At 38.3% G+C, this 17,659-nt stretch overlaps 1 protein-coding gene across 4 annotated transcripts; it reads right to left on the reverse strand.

Annotated features, from left to right (window-relative positions):
- Positions 1-269: 269 nt before the first annotated feature.
- On the reverse strand, positions 270-4,296 carry LOC111921919 (transcription factor GTE9). 4 transcript variants are annotated; one of them, XM_052770742.1, is made up of 9 exons: positions 2,350-4,296; positions 2,188-2,236; positions 1,985-2,110; positions 1,801-1,874; positions 1,630-1,708; positions 1,441-1,524; positions 1,206-1,367; positions 932-1,062; positions 270-856 (listed from the first exon to the last, which is right to left on the reverse strand). In XM_052770742.1, the coding sequence occupies exons 1-9, from the start codon at positions 3,529-3,531 to the stop codon at positions 521-523; spliced, it is 2,223 nt and encodes a 740-aa protein (XP_052626702.1). In that variant the 5' UTR covers positions 3,532-4,296; the 3' UTR covers positions 270-520. The 4 variants fall into 4 exon arrangements, with proteins under 4 accessions (XP_052626702.1, XP_052626700.1, XP_052626699.1 ...); XM_052770740.1 differs by having other exon boundaries at positions 1,441-1,536; XM_052770739.1 differs by having other exon boundaries at positions 1,441-1,536; positions 1,630-1,711.
- Between the last annotated feature and the right edge of the window lie 13,363 nt (positions 4,297-17,659).

Here is a 17,659-nt window from a genome sequence, read left to right on the forward strand (position 1 = left end):
TTAGAGTAGCTTTTCTGGATGCTATTGAAAAATGATCAACACGATAAAGATAATCAAAATCAAATAACCAGTTGCAGTAAAACTTTCAACTGTATGTTTGGTTTCTTTTTGAAAAAAAAAATCACGATGAGAAACCTTTTTGATGGTCGGATTTTGCGAAATGCAAAAGAAGAAGGTAAGAGAAGGATAAAACATTGTTGTTAACGCAACCATAAGTTTGTATGATTAAAAGATAAAGGCATAGTTAAGGAAATTTGAATTTGAATAAGTGGTATAAATTAATTAATGTTATTATATATAGAAAGTTAATAAAGTCGAAACCAAGAGTCTTCTAAGACAAAACAAAGGATTACATTACATGATGCTTTGTTGGAGCCATGTGATGTGATGCCAACACTTGCTACTCCTGGCTGGCTCCTTGATTCATCAGCACTTACCAACAATCATGTATCATGTATCATGTATCATGTATCATGTCATGATGATGGCATAATTTATCAGCAAGCAGCAGCAACAGCAGTCAGTTGATTTCACCCTCTTCGACGTCATTATTTACTACCCCAACACCCACAAAAGCAAGTGGTTCTTCCTCTTCCTCTTCTTCATGTTCATCATCTTCATCCCTTTTCATATATAAGCCTAGTTGTTCCAAAGCATTGGTGCCTCCAAATTTAAAACTCCCTAATCCTGAACCCGAACCCGAACCCGAACCCGAGCCGGACCCATCCTGTGAGTCGGGGCCAGGGCTTATCTCATCTAAGCAACTCGGTAGCATCTGGTCTGGCTCTGCAGCCCTTAGCATTTCCAAGTCTTTCAGAAACCGAGAAGCCTCATCGATCTCAACCGTCTTTTCAATCTGCCAAAAGTATATATAAACAAACAAGGTTACTTTTACTTGCTACTTGTTTGGAAATAGAAAAACAAGGAATACCTTGAGTAATGCTTGTCGGGCTGCTTCCCTCTCCAGGTCTCTTTTCCGTTTTGCTTCGGCAGCAGCTTCCGCCTCCACTCGCCTTCGAGCATCTTCTGCTGCCTTGGCTTCTGCTTGCAGTCGCGCTTTTTCTACACACCCATTCCCATATGTGATATGTGATATGTGATATGTGATGTGTGATGTGTGATGTGTGATGTGTGATGTGTGATGTGGTGGATTTATAAAGTTTCTAAAACCTTAAAATATATTATTTGGGTTTGGGCTAACCAACCTTTCCTTTTTTGGTTTTCAAGTTGCTGGGGGTCCGCTTTTTCGTCCTGGTGGAGTGTTTTCTCTCGAGCTTTTAGAATTGTGTCCGCAAAACGGTTTTTCAAAAGTGCAGCCCTGTACAGCTTATCAGGTGACACCTGTCTCTCGTTTTCATCCACTTCCCCTAAATAAATCAACAGTCAACAGTCAACAGTTTTCATTTTTCATTTTTCTCCTCCAAATCCACTGCTTCTTACCATCATCGTCCTTCTCCTTCTGGCTACTATCATTCATTTTGTTTGGCTTCTGGCTCTGGCTCTGCTGTGAATTTTCTTCACCATCTGAGACCCACTCTAAATAAATTATAAATCACCACCAAAACTCTTTTTTATCGTCATCTATTTAAATACTACCACTATTATTCTTAATTTCATAAAAGGACTCACTATTTCCTGCTGAATGCTTCATGTCTGTCTTCTCATCCGAATCTGTTCCACCACCATTCCTCTCCTCATCCTCCTGCTGCTGCTGCATATAAAATATAAAATATAAATAAAAAAAAACTAGGCCTTGTAATGTTGGTCTGCTATCTTGCAATTTAGAAACTTAAGATATACCTTTGCCCCAGTAAACGAAATAGCAGCTTTAACATCTTTTACCTCCTTTTCAGAAGCACTGCTAGAATCAGAATCTGCAGTCAACAAACACTCAAGTCTCATCAAAGGTACAATTCACACCCAACCAACCACTCTTAAATTAAATGCTAATGAATTTTTTACACAACATAAATAACCTAATTACCACTAGAGACGCCTCCTGAAGTAGTCTGTTTGTTGTTGTTTCTGTTATCTAATTCAACAGGAGGATAGCTTGAAACAGGAGCCTCATTCCCACCAGCATCTACATCCTCATCCGCAACATCATTCCCTGTAACATTTTAAAACACAAGCATGAAAACCTGCTGTTAACTCACACTTTCTCAAATATAGATGGACAGAGTATACCTTTGTATAACTGCATAGTTGAGTTACTAAGCCCTGATTCATTTAAAAGCTGCACTTGTAACAAGAGATATAATATCATCGTTTTGGGATATCTTGACATGGGTTATTATATATTATATATTATATATATAAATGAAGGAGAGAAAAAAAAAACATAAATACCTCAATGACACAAGGTTCTGCTTTTGCATGGGTTTGTTTCTCTCGAGCATGGTCATCCAACATCTTGCGTAATTCAAACAGAGCCGCATCATTAAGAACATCAATATCAATCTCAATCTCATCTTCTCCAGCTTCACTACCATTTGAACCATGTTTCTTCAAAAAGTCGATGATATTATCTGGTAGATCACTCATATGAGTTTCCAACTCCCTACTTAGATTATGTTTTTCTTCATTTGTCATCACCAACTTAACTGGCTCAGGCAACAGCTTTTCTTGTATTGAGGTAACTTTTCTCTTCTTTGAAGGAGGCATTGGCTTAACTAAATCAATCACTTCATGAACTGGTTGTTGTTGTTGTTGTTGTTGAGAACCATTTGCTGGTAGTTTCTTCTCAATAGGCTTCCATCTTAGTTCAAAAAACTTACTAAGAATATCTGCCATGATATGCACATCATTGCCTGGAGGGTTATATGTCATGGCGTTTGAGAAGGTGAGCCTGACATCAGCAGCAAACTGAAGCGGACTTGAATAGTTACCTGAGCTGAGTTTAACTTTTATGGTCCCTAAATCCATGGGTTTCTTGATAACGTTGAAGTAATCTGGAATTTTCAGGGCAACAACATCAACAGGTTTATTGAACACCCAACCATGCTGATGTGTCATTAACTTCTTTAACAGGTTCTCACACTGTTTCCTCAATTGTAGACTGAAAGTCTCTGGTAAAGCTGGTTCATTTACAGATTGTAACCTTGTAACACCTGGACTTGTGCCTCGTGCCTTCTGAGCTTGTGGATCAATTGATTTCCTCAAGTTTGTTAGGTTTCCTTGAACTTTGTTGGAGCTAATGATATTGCTGGAAGATGACATTGTTACATGAGCCCTGTCCACATCCACTCTCTTCTGAAATGTCCTCACTTGATCAAGTTCAGATCGCAACCGAAGTAACCACTTCTGTTTGTCAGAAGATGGAAGTGTTGACAAGGGGACGCTTTGTATAGGCACACCAAAACCATCATGCAATGCAGAGCTCAACTTAATCCATTTCTTTCTATGGCCACTTGAGTTCTCATAGCCAGATGTCTCCATATGATCACGTCCAGAACAACCAGACCCTTCAGATTCTTCATTGTGAGGAAATCCACCGGAATAAGCATCAGGAAACCTATCCTTCTTCGCCATGACTCTCCTAACAGTTTACACCCGATCCACAATGCTGTATATTACAACCTACTGCTTAGCACAGATTTTTCTTAGGAAGTTCCCTGGAATTTCACGACAAACCATCAAATTAGTCCTAAAGATCCATGACTATACCCTGCCGCTCGCTTCCCGTAGAAGGAAGACAGTATCTATTTAGATAATCATTTCCGGTTAGATTAGGGTATTACACATGCATACGTCGGTTCGTGAAATATAAAGTCTCGCGCAAACTCAAATTATGCAATTGATCGACTCTCTTGTAGAATTACAACTACTCTGAATTAAAATATCGAATTCACCTATTTTGCCATCTCGAGTTTAAATAACAGCGTGCGACGATCTAAAGAGGGGCAGAGAAAGAGGAAACCCTGATCTTAACGCAAAAATCTTCTATCGTTCGCAAAGTGGAGACAATGATATTTTACGCAGGAAGCATGCTTCAATACGCACGATAGATTATACCAGGTGATTCGAACTCATAGCCCTTTAATCAACACCAATGATACCAGAAACGATAACATAACCCTAGGTCGGAAATATCCTGCGAATTGAAGCTTGTGAAGTGGAAAGAATGCAGTGGCTGAAGCCCTAGGAAATCAGTAACCGGAGAACGACAGTGCCGCAGAAACTTCCTGATTGATTCGAGCGACGACTATATGATCGTACGGCATAAATGCAAGCAAAGTTGAACTGGAACTCTTTAGAGAGAGAGAGAGAGAGAGAGAGAGAGAGAGAGAGACTGACCGTCTCTTTTATTTTTTCCTTTGTGAGTTTATAGAGTGAGAGTGCAGGATAGATCTAGGCCGTTGAATTACGCCGTCATCAGAATCAACGGTGTTGATAACTTTTCAGATCCAGCATCTGATGTAGATTCACGTGATGGAAGCGTGACACGGTTATGGAACTTTAATTTTGTTGCAGTTTTAGTTCGTTTAAATTTAAGAATTCACAATTTTAACCCTGGTAACAAAAAACCGTCAAAATAATTTGTATAATCGTGAAAATGTTCATGTCATTATAAAACACGTAGATTTTTTTTCCAAAATCCTTTTTTAATAACTAATAATATTTTATAATAGTTTTTTACATTTTAAAATCATTATCATAATTAAAATAAAATAAAATTAACTATATTATCCTAGTTGAATCCTTTTGAAACATACATTATCTTTTAAGGTTATATTTGATACACGTCTGACTGGGTCTGACTCAGCGATTTGGACTGACTCGGTCGGACACTAGCTGTTTGATGATGTGCTTTCTCGGTCAAATGTCTGACTCAATTTTCCTACATGATCAACTTTGTAACATATGTTGGCTAGGAATAAAGACGCTTCTACCCTCTGTATTCTTTCTTCGCTCGTTACCCATTCTTCCATCGTGACCTAAAAAAACGCACAGACCCAAAAACGCCGCCTCCTCCATCGACAGCTCCCTGTCATCTTTTCGGTCGCCACCATCTCGCTGGCCAAAGAGAGCTCGCCATCTCTGATCAGTTCTCAATCTCGTTTTCCCTGTCATTCAACCACTACGATCACAGTAATTCATCAAAAACATGTAAAGCTAATCTTCTCCTTTTATGTTAATAATTTTTGAAATCAGAAAATGTGTATGTATAATCTATAAAATCATAACTGGATTTGCTTTGATGTTCTGAAATCTGAGGTTCTTTGATGTAATGAAATATGAGGTTCTTTGTGTTATGAAATCTAAATGTTTATGTATAATCTATAAAATCAGTATCCGATTTGCTCTAATAAATCTAAAATTGTATGTGTATACGTTATGGAATTAGAATTCTTTTTGTTATGAAATCTAAAAATTGGTTGTTGGAAATTAAAAATCAGAATTTTTTTGTATATAAGCTATGAAATTAGAAATCAGATTTTTTTGTTGTTGTTTATAAGCTATGCAATATAAGCTATCAAATCAGAAATCACACTTTTTTTTGAAAAGCCTTTAGATCAATCAATTTATCAAACAATGACAGTAAATAAGAATAAGAAGAATTCACCAAGAAAAACTTTCACTAAGAAGGATAATCTCACAAAGAGATTATCGTGTGCACAAAGCAGCGATTAGAGTTTGTGAAAGGCGTGTCCTTTCACAAACCTATACAAAAGATTATATACTGCTATTCTAGACAATCCCTACAAATCAGGGATATGCCAGCTAACTAATTTACGCTAACTATGGAAACAAGATAAATACAAAATCTGTTACAATGCACTGAATAAACTAAACACACTGAGCTGCTGAAACGCTGATGCTGATACTGAGATATACGCTGATGCTGAGATTTATTTCAAACATCATCATATTTCAAGGTTTGACCTTTCAATCTCCCCCAATATGATGATGTTCAAAACCAACTAAATTAGAACACCTCTGGACAAGAATTCTTCATACTCAGCTTCAGCCTTTATTTTTACTGGCCAGTAAGGACTATCCAGCAACTCCTGTCTTCTATTCAGCAGCTCCATAGCAATAAGGATGTAAAACTCTCCGGAGAGATCTTGATGACTTATGCACATTTGCCTTAAGCCAACGAGATAAGTGGTTGGAGCCTTTGGGATCTCAGCAATTTGCTGAAAACACATCTTTCTGTTTTTATCGAGATAGAACATCCCGTGTTCAGGAACTGAGATAAATTTATGTTGAACCGGGTCAACACTGATAGGAAGAGAATTGTTTATCCCACCAGCACCAAAGTCCAGAACCAACACGTCTTCACAATCAACTTGAAATTTGGTTCTTCGAGTTCTAGGAACAGATGACCTTTGGCCTTGATGCTGAGGTCGTTCTTTAGGAACAAGGTCCAAACGCTGAACTTTCTTGATCAACAGATGAAGAGCACATGTCAGTTCAGAGGAGTGAGCTGAGGTTTGCTTGGATGCTAATTCGAGTAATTCCATCCATTAAGAATATCCATATTTGATCAGCTCATCCCTCTTGACAACTTCAGTATATGAATGCTGAGGACCTTGACGAGTGATCAGCAACGTGAGAATTTTCTCATTGCATGGTTTGGAAGCTTTAACTTTGATGATCTTATCACCACACACTCGTCGTTTAAGAACGTCTTCAAACCTCTTTCGATCAATCCTGTCAAGAACACTCTCGGTCTTAGGCTTACTGCTGCAAGGAGGAGGCTGAGAAGATTGAGATTTGGACTGAAATTCCAAGAGTTTTTGCATCTGAGCTTCAAAAGATCCTTTGGCCTGAAGTTTATGCTGAATGAGAGATTCATCAGCTTGAGCAATATTCTTTAGAAGCTGAGCTTGATTAGCTTCATCAAGAATTTGTTTAACTTGATCAGGAGACATGTTCCATTCAGCCGCCAAATTTGATATACTGACTATGGACTTGGGTTTCTTGCCAAACAAAGAATTATCAGTTTGTGAATGAGCCAAGTCAGTATCTGCTACCTTACGCTTGCGAGATAGCGGATGAGAATCTTCACTGGCAACGTCTGAATCTTCTCCTTGGACCGGAATAATGGGATCAACAACGGGATCAACAAATTTCATGTCTGGCCTTTGAGATTCATTATCAAGATCATCTGAATCTTCTTCTTGGACTGGAATAAGGGGATCAATGAAGTTCATATCCAGTATTTGACATTCATCATCTTGTTCATCATCATGCTCACTATCCCCAACAAGCTTTTCAGTATCTGCTGGACTATCAGGCTTCGCAAAGTCAGACTCGGGCACAAACTCGGGCATCTGCTTTGGTGGCTCAGTCTGAACTAAGGAGTTGTCAACATGTTCGGTGTCTCTCTCTTTGGGATTATCATCAGCATCTTTTGGATTATCATCAGCATCATCATCATCATCAGTATCTCCCCCTTTTTGAGCATCATCAGATTGAGGGCTAGAGGAAGGAGTATGCAAGAGAACTTCCTTAAGCTGATGAACATCAGCCTCAATGCGTAGAAGACGCTGACTCATATCCCGAGTCAGTGTCAGAAGTTCATTAAATGTTGAGGCCGGAATTTGAACGAATGAAGTACCTGGAGCTGCTTGTGAGCGTGGTGGCATCCCAGGAGAAGATTGGTCTCTCTGGGGTGGATTCTCCCCCTGTGAGGGATACTCCCCCTGAGATAGGTGCTCCCCCTGAATCAGTGAATCCTTTTGAGCTGAGGGAACTTTCTCAGTAACAGAGACGGTATGATGAGAAAGTTGAGGAGAGAAATAACCACCATCATGTGGTTCATCCTCTTGACCGGCAGGATCTTCATGGTTACCATCAGCACCTCCTTCATCAGTATCAGCGGTGAGAGAAGGAACAGTGTATGGATTTGCAATCCATTCTCTCATCCTATCAGAGATTCCGATATCAGTATCCAGTGGATCGTCTTGATACATTCGAATTGACATGCGAGGGCATTGGATGGGATTTCCAGGGTGTGAGAAGTAAGCTGCAGCAAAAAATTTATCGAACACAAGAGCAATCCAGCGTGGGAAGGGAACGTGATCAGCGTGTACATTTGCATGAAGAAGCTGAACAAGTTGATCAAAGAATAAGGCCCCATAATCAAGTCTTTTGTTGAGAAGAAGTGAGCAGACGACTTGTTGCTCATAGGTGCTCAGTTAATCACCACTTCGAGACTTGTGACCCACACATTTGCACAGAGCTCCGGTAAAGAATTTCCATCCAGGAGTCATACATTGGCGCAGAACAAGAGCTGATCGAGCACCAGCCTTTGAGTGATCATACCCCAGTTGATTGAATAAACGTCGACAGCGTTCAATAGAAGGAAGTTCAAAAACTGGTTCAAAGATAGGTAACCTGAGTGCAGCACTGAGGAGTTCTGCGGTAATAAAGACAGAGTGTCTTCCACGGCCAATGGTCCCGGTGATGACATTGTTTTCATCATTTAATGTTGCAGTGTAGTAGAACTCACAGACTTGTTCAGGGAAGAACTCTGATGGAATGTCACTAATGGCGTATCGTAGACGGCATGAGGCTAAGAAATTAACAAAATCATCGAGTCCAAGACCTCGATGAACATCTGGAATATCAGGGTTGAAAACAACGTTGGTGGCTTTGATGTATATTGGAAGAGGAGGAGAGTTTGGGGCAGGGATTACCCTTCGTGAGGTAGAGGAGAAAGTGAATATAGATGCCGCCATTAGAGAGTTTTTAGGGTTCTAGGGTTTTGAATATAAGTGAAGGAAGTTTAAATTGTGGAAGGAAAGTTTGAAATAAGGGTGGAAGGAGGTTTAAATATGGGATTAAACGGGCCTCTAAAAGGTAATGATTATCTTCTTCAAAAATAACGGCGTATCGTAACAACCTGTCAGATCAGAAAAATAGCCGTTGGGTAAAAGAGCCGTTGACTGAAGATGAAACGTCAATCAGTGTTTGCGGAAGCGCTTAGATCAGTGTCACAAAAGTTACATGCTGAGGATATTTCTCCATCAATTCAAGGTACAACTTGCTCGATTGGGGCTAGCAAGGAGATTGGTGCGTGTGATAGATACTAGTTGTATTATCTAACCATCGGCACAGAGTGTTGTGTCTTTATCAGTGAGTGGTTTATCTTACTGAATCATTAGGCACTGAATGAGAAGAAGGTAAAGAAAGGATTGTTGCGTGTGATAAACCTTGGTGTTTTGGTCTAACCATCGGCAAAGATTCTTTAGATTCTTATCAGCGTGTGTTTTGTCACACTGAATCACGGAATCAGTATAAGATTGGTAAGAAAAGATAGTTGCGTGTGATAGATCTTGGTGTTTTGATCTAACCATCGGAAAATATTTTTAGATTCTCATCAGCATGTGTTTTGTCACACTGAATCATGGAATCAGTGTAAGATTGGTAAGAAGAGATAGTTGCGTGTGATAGATCTTGGTGTTTTGATCTAACCATCGGCAAAGAGTTTCAAGTTGTTATCAGTGTATGGTTTAATACAGTGAATCATTCAACCGTAGTTTAGAAGACTTGAAGAAGAGCGAAAGATAGGAGATCGAACCAAGTACTCAGTATGCAAATATCACCAGCATGTCATCATCAGCACAATGTACATCAGCTTATAAGACAATACCAAACATTAGCAAAATTAATCAGCAAAATTAATTACAAAGTAATCATTCCAAGTTCTCCAATAATGTAAGCAGTTGTTTGAGAATCCAGTGCCTTGGTGAAGATATCAGCAAGTTGCTCTGAAGTCTTGACATGTTCGAGAACGACCTTTCCCTTCTCAACATTATCTCTGATGAAATGATGTCTGATTTCGATATGCTTCGTCTTTGAGTGCTGAACAGGGTTTTGTGTGATTTGAATGGCACTGGTGTTATCACAATATATGGGAGTCTTTGAGAACTTGATCCCATAGTCTAGAAGCTGATTTTGAATCCATAAGAGCTGAGCACAACATCTCCCAGCTACAACATACTCAGCTTCTGCAGTCGAGATGGCTATTGATGTTTGCTTCTTGCTAGACCAGCTGATGAGACAATTTCCAAGGAAGTGACATCCACCAGACGTGCTCTTTTTGTCTAAGTTGCATCCTGCATAGTCTGAATCAGTGTATCCAAACAGTTCAAATGCTGAGTCGCGAGGATACCACAGTGCTAAGTTTTGAGTCCCTTTCAAGTATCGAAAGATGCGTTTGACGGCCATGAGATGGGATTCCTTGGGATTAGCTTGGAATCGAGCACAGAGAATGGTTCCAAACATGATATCAGGACGACTTGCCATGAGATATAAAAGAGATCCAATCATTCCTCGATACAAAGAGTGATTGACATCAGTTCCAGTTGGATCAGCGTGCATCTTATCAGTCTTGGACACTGGAGTAGAGGCTGGTTTGCAGTCACTGAGAGAATACTTAACGAGCAAGTCAGAAATATATTTACTTTGGCAAATAGAAATACCTGATCTTTGTTGCTGAACTTCAAGACCTAAGAAAAAGGTCATCTTCCCCATCATGCTCATTTCGAACCTCTGAGACATGATCTCTGCAAATTTCTTGCTCAGTTTCTCGTTTGGAGATCCAAAAATGATGTCATCGACATAGATTTATACAAGAACCATGTCTGAGCCTTTGTTTTTGATGAAGAGAGTATTGTCGATTGCTCCTCGTCTGTATCCATTTTTAAGAAGATACGATGTCAGCGTCTCATACCAAGCCCTGAGTGCTTGCTTCAGTCCATAAACAGCTTTGTCTAATCGGTACACATAATCAGGGTGATCTTTGTCAACAAAGTCTGGGGGCTGATTGAGGAATACTTCTTCTAACACACCATGAAGAAATGCTGTTTTCACATCCATCTGATAAACAATGAAATTCATGTAGGATGCGTATGCGAGAAACAGTCTAATTGCTTCAATGCGAGCAACTGGAGCAAAGGTTTCCCCGTAGTCGATGGATTCAATTTGAGTACACCCTTGAGCGACAAGCCTTGCCTTGTTGTGAGTAATGATTCCATCTTTATCAACCTTGTTGCGATAGACCCAGCGAGTTCCGGTGATGGTCTTGGGACAAGAGTCCAAACTTTGTGCCTTTCAAACTCATTCAGTTCTTCTTGCATGGCTTTAATCCAGTCAGCATCTTGAAGAGCTGTGTGTATCTTGTCATGTAAGATCATTGAAACAAAATTAACATACATGCAAAAGTTATTAGATACACGAGATCTGGTTCGGACACCATCATGAATATTCCCAATAATTTGATCAACATGGTGAAATCGATGTTCCGAAACTGATGCTGATTCCAGAGAATTTGACACTGACGAGTTATCAGTTGCAGGAGAATCTTCAACTTCAAGGGTTTCATCAGCACCTGACGGATTATTTGATGATCTGGCTGCAGTATCTTGATTCAAGGAACTTGGAACTGGAATGATAAAATCAGAAATATCAGCTTCATCTCCAGTAGGAGGAACTTCGTCAAATGGACAAGAAAGAAGCTCTTGAAAAATGGAAGAGGAATGAGTGACTTTTTCATCAGTGTATGATTCCTCATCAAACTTCACATGAATGGATTCTTCAATGCATTGCCTGTTCACATGAAAAACACGAAAAGCTTTTGAAATAGACGAGTACCCAACAAAAATACATTTGTCTGCCTTAGGTTCAAATTTAGATCTTGGGTCACGCTGATTTAGAATATAACAAATACATCCGAACACGTGAAAGAAGGATACGTCTGGCTTTCGATTTTTCAGCATTTCATATGGTGTCTTCTTGTGAATCCTATGAATTAGAGATCGATTCTGAGTAAAGTACGCTGTATTGACAGCTTCAGCCCAAAACGACATAGGAAGACCAGCATGAATCATCAGGGTCCTTCCTGCCTCAATCAGTGTTCTATTTCTTCGTTCAGCAACTCCATTTTGTTGAGGAGTACGAGGAGCTGAGAAGTTTTGCCCAATGCCTTTATGATCACAAAATTCTTCAAGAGTTGAATTTCGAAACTCAGTACCATGATCACTTCTTAGTTGTTTAACCTCGAGACCTGTCAGTGTCTCATTTTTATGAATCAGTGAGATAATTTCCTGTGCAGCATGACTTTTTTTCTTCAGAAAAACCACCCATGTAAATCGAGTGAACTCATCCACAACCACTAGAGTATACTTATTTCCACCTAGAGAGCGGACAGGAATAGGTCCAAACAAGTCCATGCGGAGCAAATGTAGAGGGACAGATATACTGGAACATGACTTGGGTTTGAAAGATGACTTGGTTTGTTTTCCTTGTTCACAAGCTGAGCACATCTTGTCTTTAACAACGCTGAATTTTGGGAGCCCTCTGACTAGATCTTGATTGGATATTTTGGATAGGTTCTTGAAGTTCAGATGAGAGAACCTTTTGTGTCAAATCCAGCTGAGATTGGTCTGAGACTTTGTAAAGAAGCATTGCATCAGCGCCTTGTCATATGAGAACATATCAAGAACATATATATCATCCTTTCTACTTGCTGAAAGTACGATGTTCTTGTCAGTGTTGACAACTCTACCTTCCTTCTTTGTAAAGTGAACTTCATAGTCAACATCACACAATTGGCTGATGGAGATAAGGTTGTGTTTAAGAACCTTTACATATGAAACGTTTTGAAAAAATACGTTATTGCATTTGATATTTCCATATCCTTTAGTAAACCCCTTTCCATTGTCTCCATAAGTTACTGCAGGACCAGTTTTCTTGACATAGTCTTCCAGGAGAGACTTGGATCCTGTCATATGCCTTGAGCAACCACTATCTAAGTACCAAAGATGCTCCTGACCCTGCAGTGCTGAGAAACTAGTTAGAACACACTGACCCATTTGAGGATGGGTCATTCACAAAGTTATTTGATAATAGATTATAACACTCCTTAGGAAGACAGTTTAAAGAATTTGACTTAAGAGTCCATTTTTTATTTCTAACTTTAATATTATCAGCTCTTAAAGATAATTTATCAAATGAACATTCACTGATCTTGTGAGAGGAATCACCACATCTGTAACAAACTCTAGTACCAAAGTTCTTCTTGGTGAGCAAATTTTTGGACTTAACACATTTCGACATGTAAGATTCACCAAGAGAGCTTTGAGTCCTTTTGTTTATCATTGAGTCACAACTGAATTCAGTGTCAGAAAAAAATTGATCAGTGATAGATGATGAGCTATCATCAATGTCTGATTTGGACTTATTCACAGATGCATTGCAATCAGGAAAATGCTTAAGTTGTTCATGAACAGCATGAAACACTCCGTTTGAGATAGGGAAGGCAATAATATTCTCAGTGAGGGGAGATGATCTTACAAGATGTGCAGGGTAAGAGGTTGGATCAATTCCGGTAATTTCAACATTACATTCAGTAACACCATCAGATTTAGTAACACAGTATTCATCAATTAGACTCTGATTAATAAAAGAGTTACTGACAAACTTATTTTTGAAATTGTTTTTCATCTCATTCATGGAATAAAATTCAGATACTTTTTCTTGTGATTTAAAAACTTTTTCAACTTCTGCAAAATTACCCCCAAGAATTTTCTCACATGAATGTGGAATTTGAGCAGAGATAATATAATTAGCATTTTTGTGAGATTTTGCCCAAGTATGAAGCACAGTTTGTTCTTTGATCAAAATATCTTTAACATTGTCAATTTCAGTAGACAAAGATGAGTTTGACAAACTAGTGATTCTAAGATTTTCCTGAGTTGACTCAATAATGTTATTTTTCATGGATATTTCAGTTTTAAGAAGATCAATTTGATTTTGCAAATCTCTTATTGTTTGATTCTTCTTAGAATTAATAACACCCAAATACTCAAACATTTTGATTTTTTCATTCATTGAATAGGAAACAAAGTTTTTAACCTGATACATTGAAGAAGAGTCAGTGTTGTGCTTCTTGGAATTTTCAACTGCATCAGACATATCAGCATCAAATGTACTTGTGCCTTTCTCAGGAACATCTGTGTTTTCTATCTTTACCATTAGACACTTGACTTCATCATCTGATGACTCCTCATCAGTCTTCCATTTTTCTTCTTCAACAACAAGAACTTTATGTTCCAAATTCTCTGCTTTCAGCTTCTCAATCAACTTGTTGTACTTCTGCTTCCAGTATTCATCCAAGCCTTGTTTTTTTTTGTTTACATTCCTTTGCAAAATGATCAGTGCTCCCACAGTTAAAGCACTGAGCCTTCTCTTTCTTATCAGTACCATGTTTTTTATCAGCTTCTGATTTTTTTGAAAATTTTCCACCCATCTTCTTCTGAAACTTTGAGAAGTTTCGGCCTGATTTCTCAAAAGTCTTTACAATCAAAGCTGCACTAGCCACAACCTTTTCAAGATCATCAGTGTCAGTTTTAGAGGAATCAGTGTCTGAATGGCTTTCAGTGTCTGAATCTGACACTAGCTTTTTGTTTGAGAACAAGGCTACAGATGATTCACGCTGAGAATCTTTCATCAACTCCTTTCTTTGAAGCTTGGATTCCTCATAGTATCGAAGATTTCCATACAGACATTGTAAGTCCATAGTGTTGATCTTCTCACTATTTTTCAGCACATCAACATGGTTCTCCCAACCTGCACCCAGAGAATCCAAAAATTTCTGCACTAGAACAGTTCTATGCTTCAACTGATCTAATCTTCGTAGATCATTAACAAGAGTATTGAATCTGTTAAAGGTTTGAGTCAAGGTTTCACCTTTCTTTGCAAAAAAATGTTCATACCTTCTGTTAAGATCATTTATTTGAGTAGCCTTGACTTCTTCAGTGCCTTCAAAAGATACAGTCAGAGTATCCATCATCTCTTTTGCTGAGATGCAATTTTGAACCAGCCCAAAGATATTGTATGGCAGAGCGTATCTGATTGCAGCACGAGCACGAACATCTAGACCATTTTTTCTTTTGTCATCTGCCGTCCAGTTTTCTCTAGGTGTTTTCTTCATAGCACCATCAGGAACGTTGTTTTTCAGAGGCTGATACATTGGGACGTATGGACCCTTTTCGACGATGTCCAACATGTCTTCATCTACTGACTCTAAAGCATATAGAGCCTTTATTTTCCACATGGCAAAATTTGTTTCATCAAAAGGAGGAATTTTAGCGGAGGGATGATTTGATGAGTTCGACGAAGAAGAAGATGAAGCCATTTGTTTGATAAGAGAAACCTGATCTGATACCAATTGAAAAGCCTTTAGATCAATCAATTTATCAAACAATGACAGTAAATAAGAATAAGAAGAATTCACCAAGAAAAACTTTCACTAAGAAGGATAATCTCACAAAGAGATTATCGTGTGCACAAAGCAGCGATTAGGGTTTGTGAAAGGCGTGTCCTTTCACAAACCTATACAAAAGATTATATACTGCTATTCTAGACAATCCCTACAAATCAGGGATATGCCAGCTAACTAATTTATGCTAACTATGGAAACAAGATAAATACAAAATCTGTTACAATGCACTGAATAAACTAAACACACTGAGCTGCTAAAACGCTGATGCTGATACTGAGATATACGCTGATGCTGAGATTTATTTCAAACATCATCATATTTCAAGGTTTGACCTTTCATTTTTTGTTTATAAGCTACGAAATCATAAATCTTTTTTTGATTATAAGCTATGAAATCAGAAATCTTGTTTGTTTTAATGTTATGAAATCAAAATCCATTTTTTATGAAATTATTTGGATATATGTTGGCAATGTTGACCTTAATTGTGTTATTATTATTTAGGAAAATTTAATTTCATTGGTAGAAAATTGTTTTATGTTTAAAATTGTTCTTGATCATGATAAAAAGTTAGGGAAATCTTCAAAATAGTCCCAAACTTTTGGGAAAAGTTACACTTTTGTCCCAACATTTTTTTTGAACAAAAAAACCCAGAAAATCGGATAAATTGAACATTTCGGCCCTATGTTACCGATGACCTTCATTTAGCCGGTTAAATTGGCTTATGTGGCAAGGAATTGTTGAGGTGGTTGGTGAGTCATTTAATGGTCTAGTATTAAACTCTAGATATAGTGGAAAACTTCATCTATTGCCTTGCAGATAACGATTGAAGTAGGAGCAGTGGAGGACCAAGACAAATGTCTTATTCGTCTTCTTCATCTTCAATGAATCGTCTCAGAAGTGGTGTTACTGTGGTGATCCTGTAGTAAGATGGACTTCATGGACTCCATTAAACCCAGGGAGAAGGTTTATAGGATGCCCAAATTACCAGAATAGACTCAAAGATTGCAAGTACTTTCGTTGGGTGGATCCTCCTCTACCAAGCCAGTGGTATACAGATCTGTTATTAGTATTACACAACAATATCAATTTGGAGAACCATCGAATGTTTGGGGAGTTTGGGCAGTAACAACCAGCTGGGAACTGTTTTGGAGACGTTGTGGAACAACCAATGACACAACCACCAATTGCACAACAAGCAGTGGAATGATGAAGATGGAAATCATTGCTTTATGTCTCTGTGTTTTCTTTTGTGTTTTTGTTGGTTATGTTGATGGATTGGTAGGATAGAAAGTTGTTTTAATGTATTTTGGTTGTGTTTGTTTTTGTTATGACTAAGTGTTGTTAGTTTACTATGAATGTAGTATCTTGTGACTCATATGATTATGAATGAAGTATCTAGTTAATGTATGAACTTTAAATGTGTTGAATGGAATCAAAGTATGACTTTAATAAGTTAATAATGGACTTAATACATAAACGAATCAATACATAATGGACTCAATCATGCATGACCGTAATCATGCATGACCGGAATCATGCATAACTAGTATCCATATAAGCAAACATTGTAAGCACAAGTAATGTATGCATGACTGGAATCTATAAAACAAGGAATCAATATAACCAAAGGGAACATAAACATTGTTAATCATAGAACATCTAGTAATATCAACCAAAGCTAAACAAGGTTTATGGCAAGTTGTGTAAATGCCCAAAAACATGATCAAGGGGCCCAAGGCATATACTTTATATGGATGTAAACAAAAAGGGCTATCAACATTTGCCCAAACCCAAAAGTTTTATACATGTTCTTAACAAAAGTAGGGATTAGAAACACCCTAATCTAGACTAAGGGGGTTGGATGAACTCATTCCCTTTCCATTCTTGACAGCTACCACCTTTTGCAACTTGATCTCTGTTATCCTTTCTGAAGGCTTCCTCCTCCTGACTTGATTCACTTTGCTCCTCTTTGTAGGCCTCCTTCTGACTTGATTCAATTGTTGTGTGATAGGTATTTCTCTCTCACCACCCATCCTTTCCTCCTTTATCATTACCTCACCCATCCCTTGCTCATCTATGCCATCCTCCTCATTCATCCTTTCCTCATCTCCAAGTGCTTGATTTGTAGGGAGTTCTTCAACTGTTATTTGGCTAGCAATTCCAACGTCCTGTAACAAGCATAACAAAAGGGCTAGTTAGCAAGCTTTAACATCACAAAATGAATAATGAGAAAGCATACTTGTGACATAGCAACATCCACATCTTCAATTTGTTGTACTTCTGCTTCACTCAATCCAAGACCTTCATTTTTTTGTAATTCTACTTCACTGAGTCCAAGACAGTCCATGATCTCTTATGTAGTATATAAAGATTTCCTTAGGTTGTCAATTGTTAAGCTTATATTGTAACGCCCCGATCCTC

This window comes from Lactuca sativa, chromosome 4 (assembly GCF_002870075.4).
Source record: "Lactuca sativa cultivar Salinas chromosome 4, Lsat_Salinas_v11, whole genome shotgun sequence".
Classification (NCBI taxonomy): Eukaryota; Viridiplantae; Streptophyta; class Magnoliopsida; order Asterales; family Asteraceae; genus Lactuca; species Lactuca sativa.

Coding starts and splice junctions, on each gene's coding strand:
- LOC111921919 (XM_052770739.1), bottom strand. CDS start 3,531: ATGGCGAAGAAGGATAGGTTTCCTGATGCTTATTCCGGTGGATTTCCT. Junction 1,368..1,440: donor GAAGGAGAAGGACGATGATG/GTAAGAAGCAGT, acceptor TGATTTATTTAG/GGGAAGTGGATGAAAACGAG. Junction 1,063..1,205: donor TGAAAACCAAAAAAGGAAAG/GTTGGTTAGCCC, acceptor ATGGGTGTGTAG/AAAAAGCGCGACTGCAAGCA.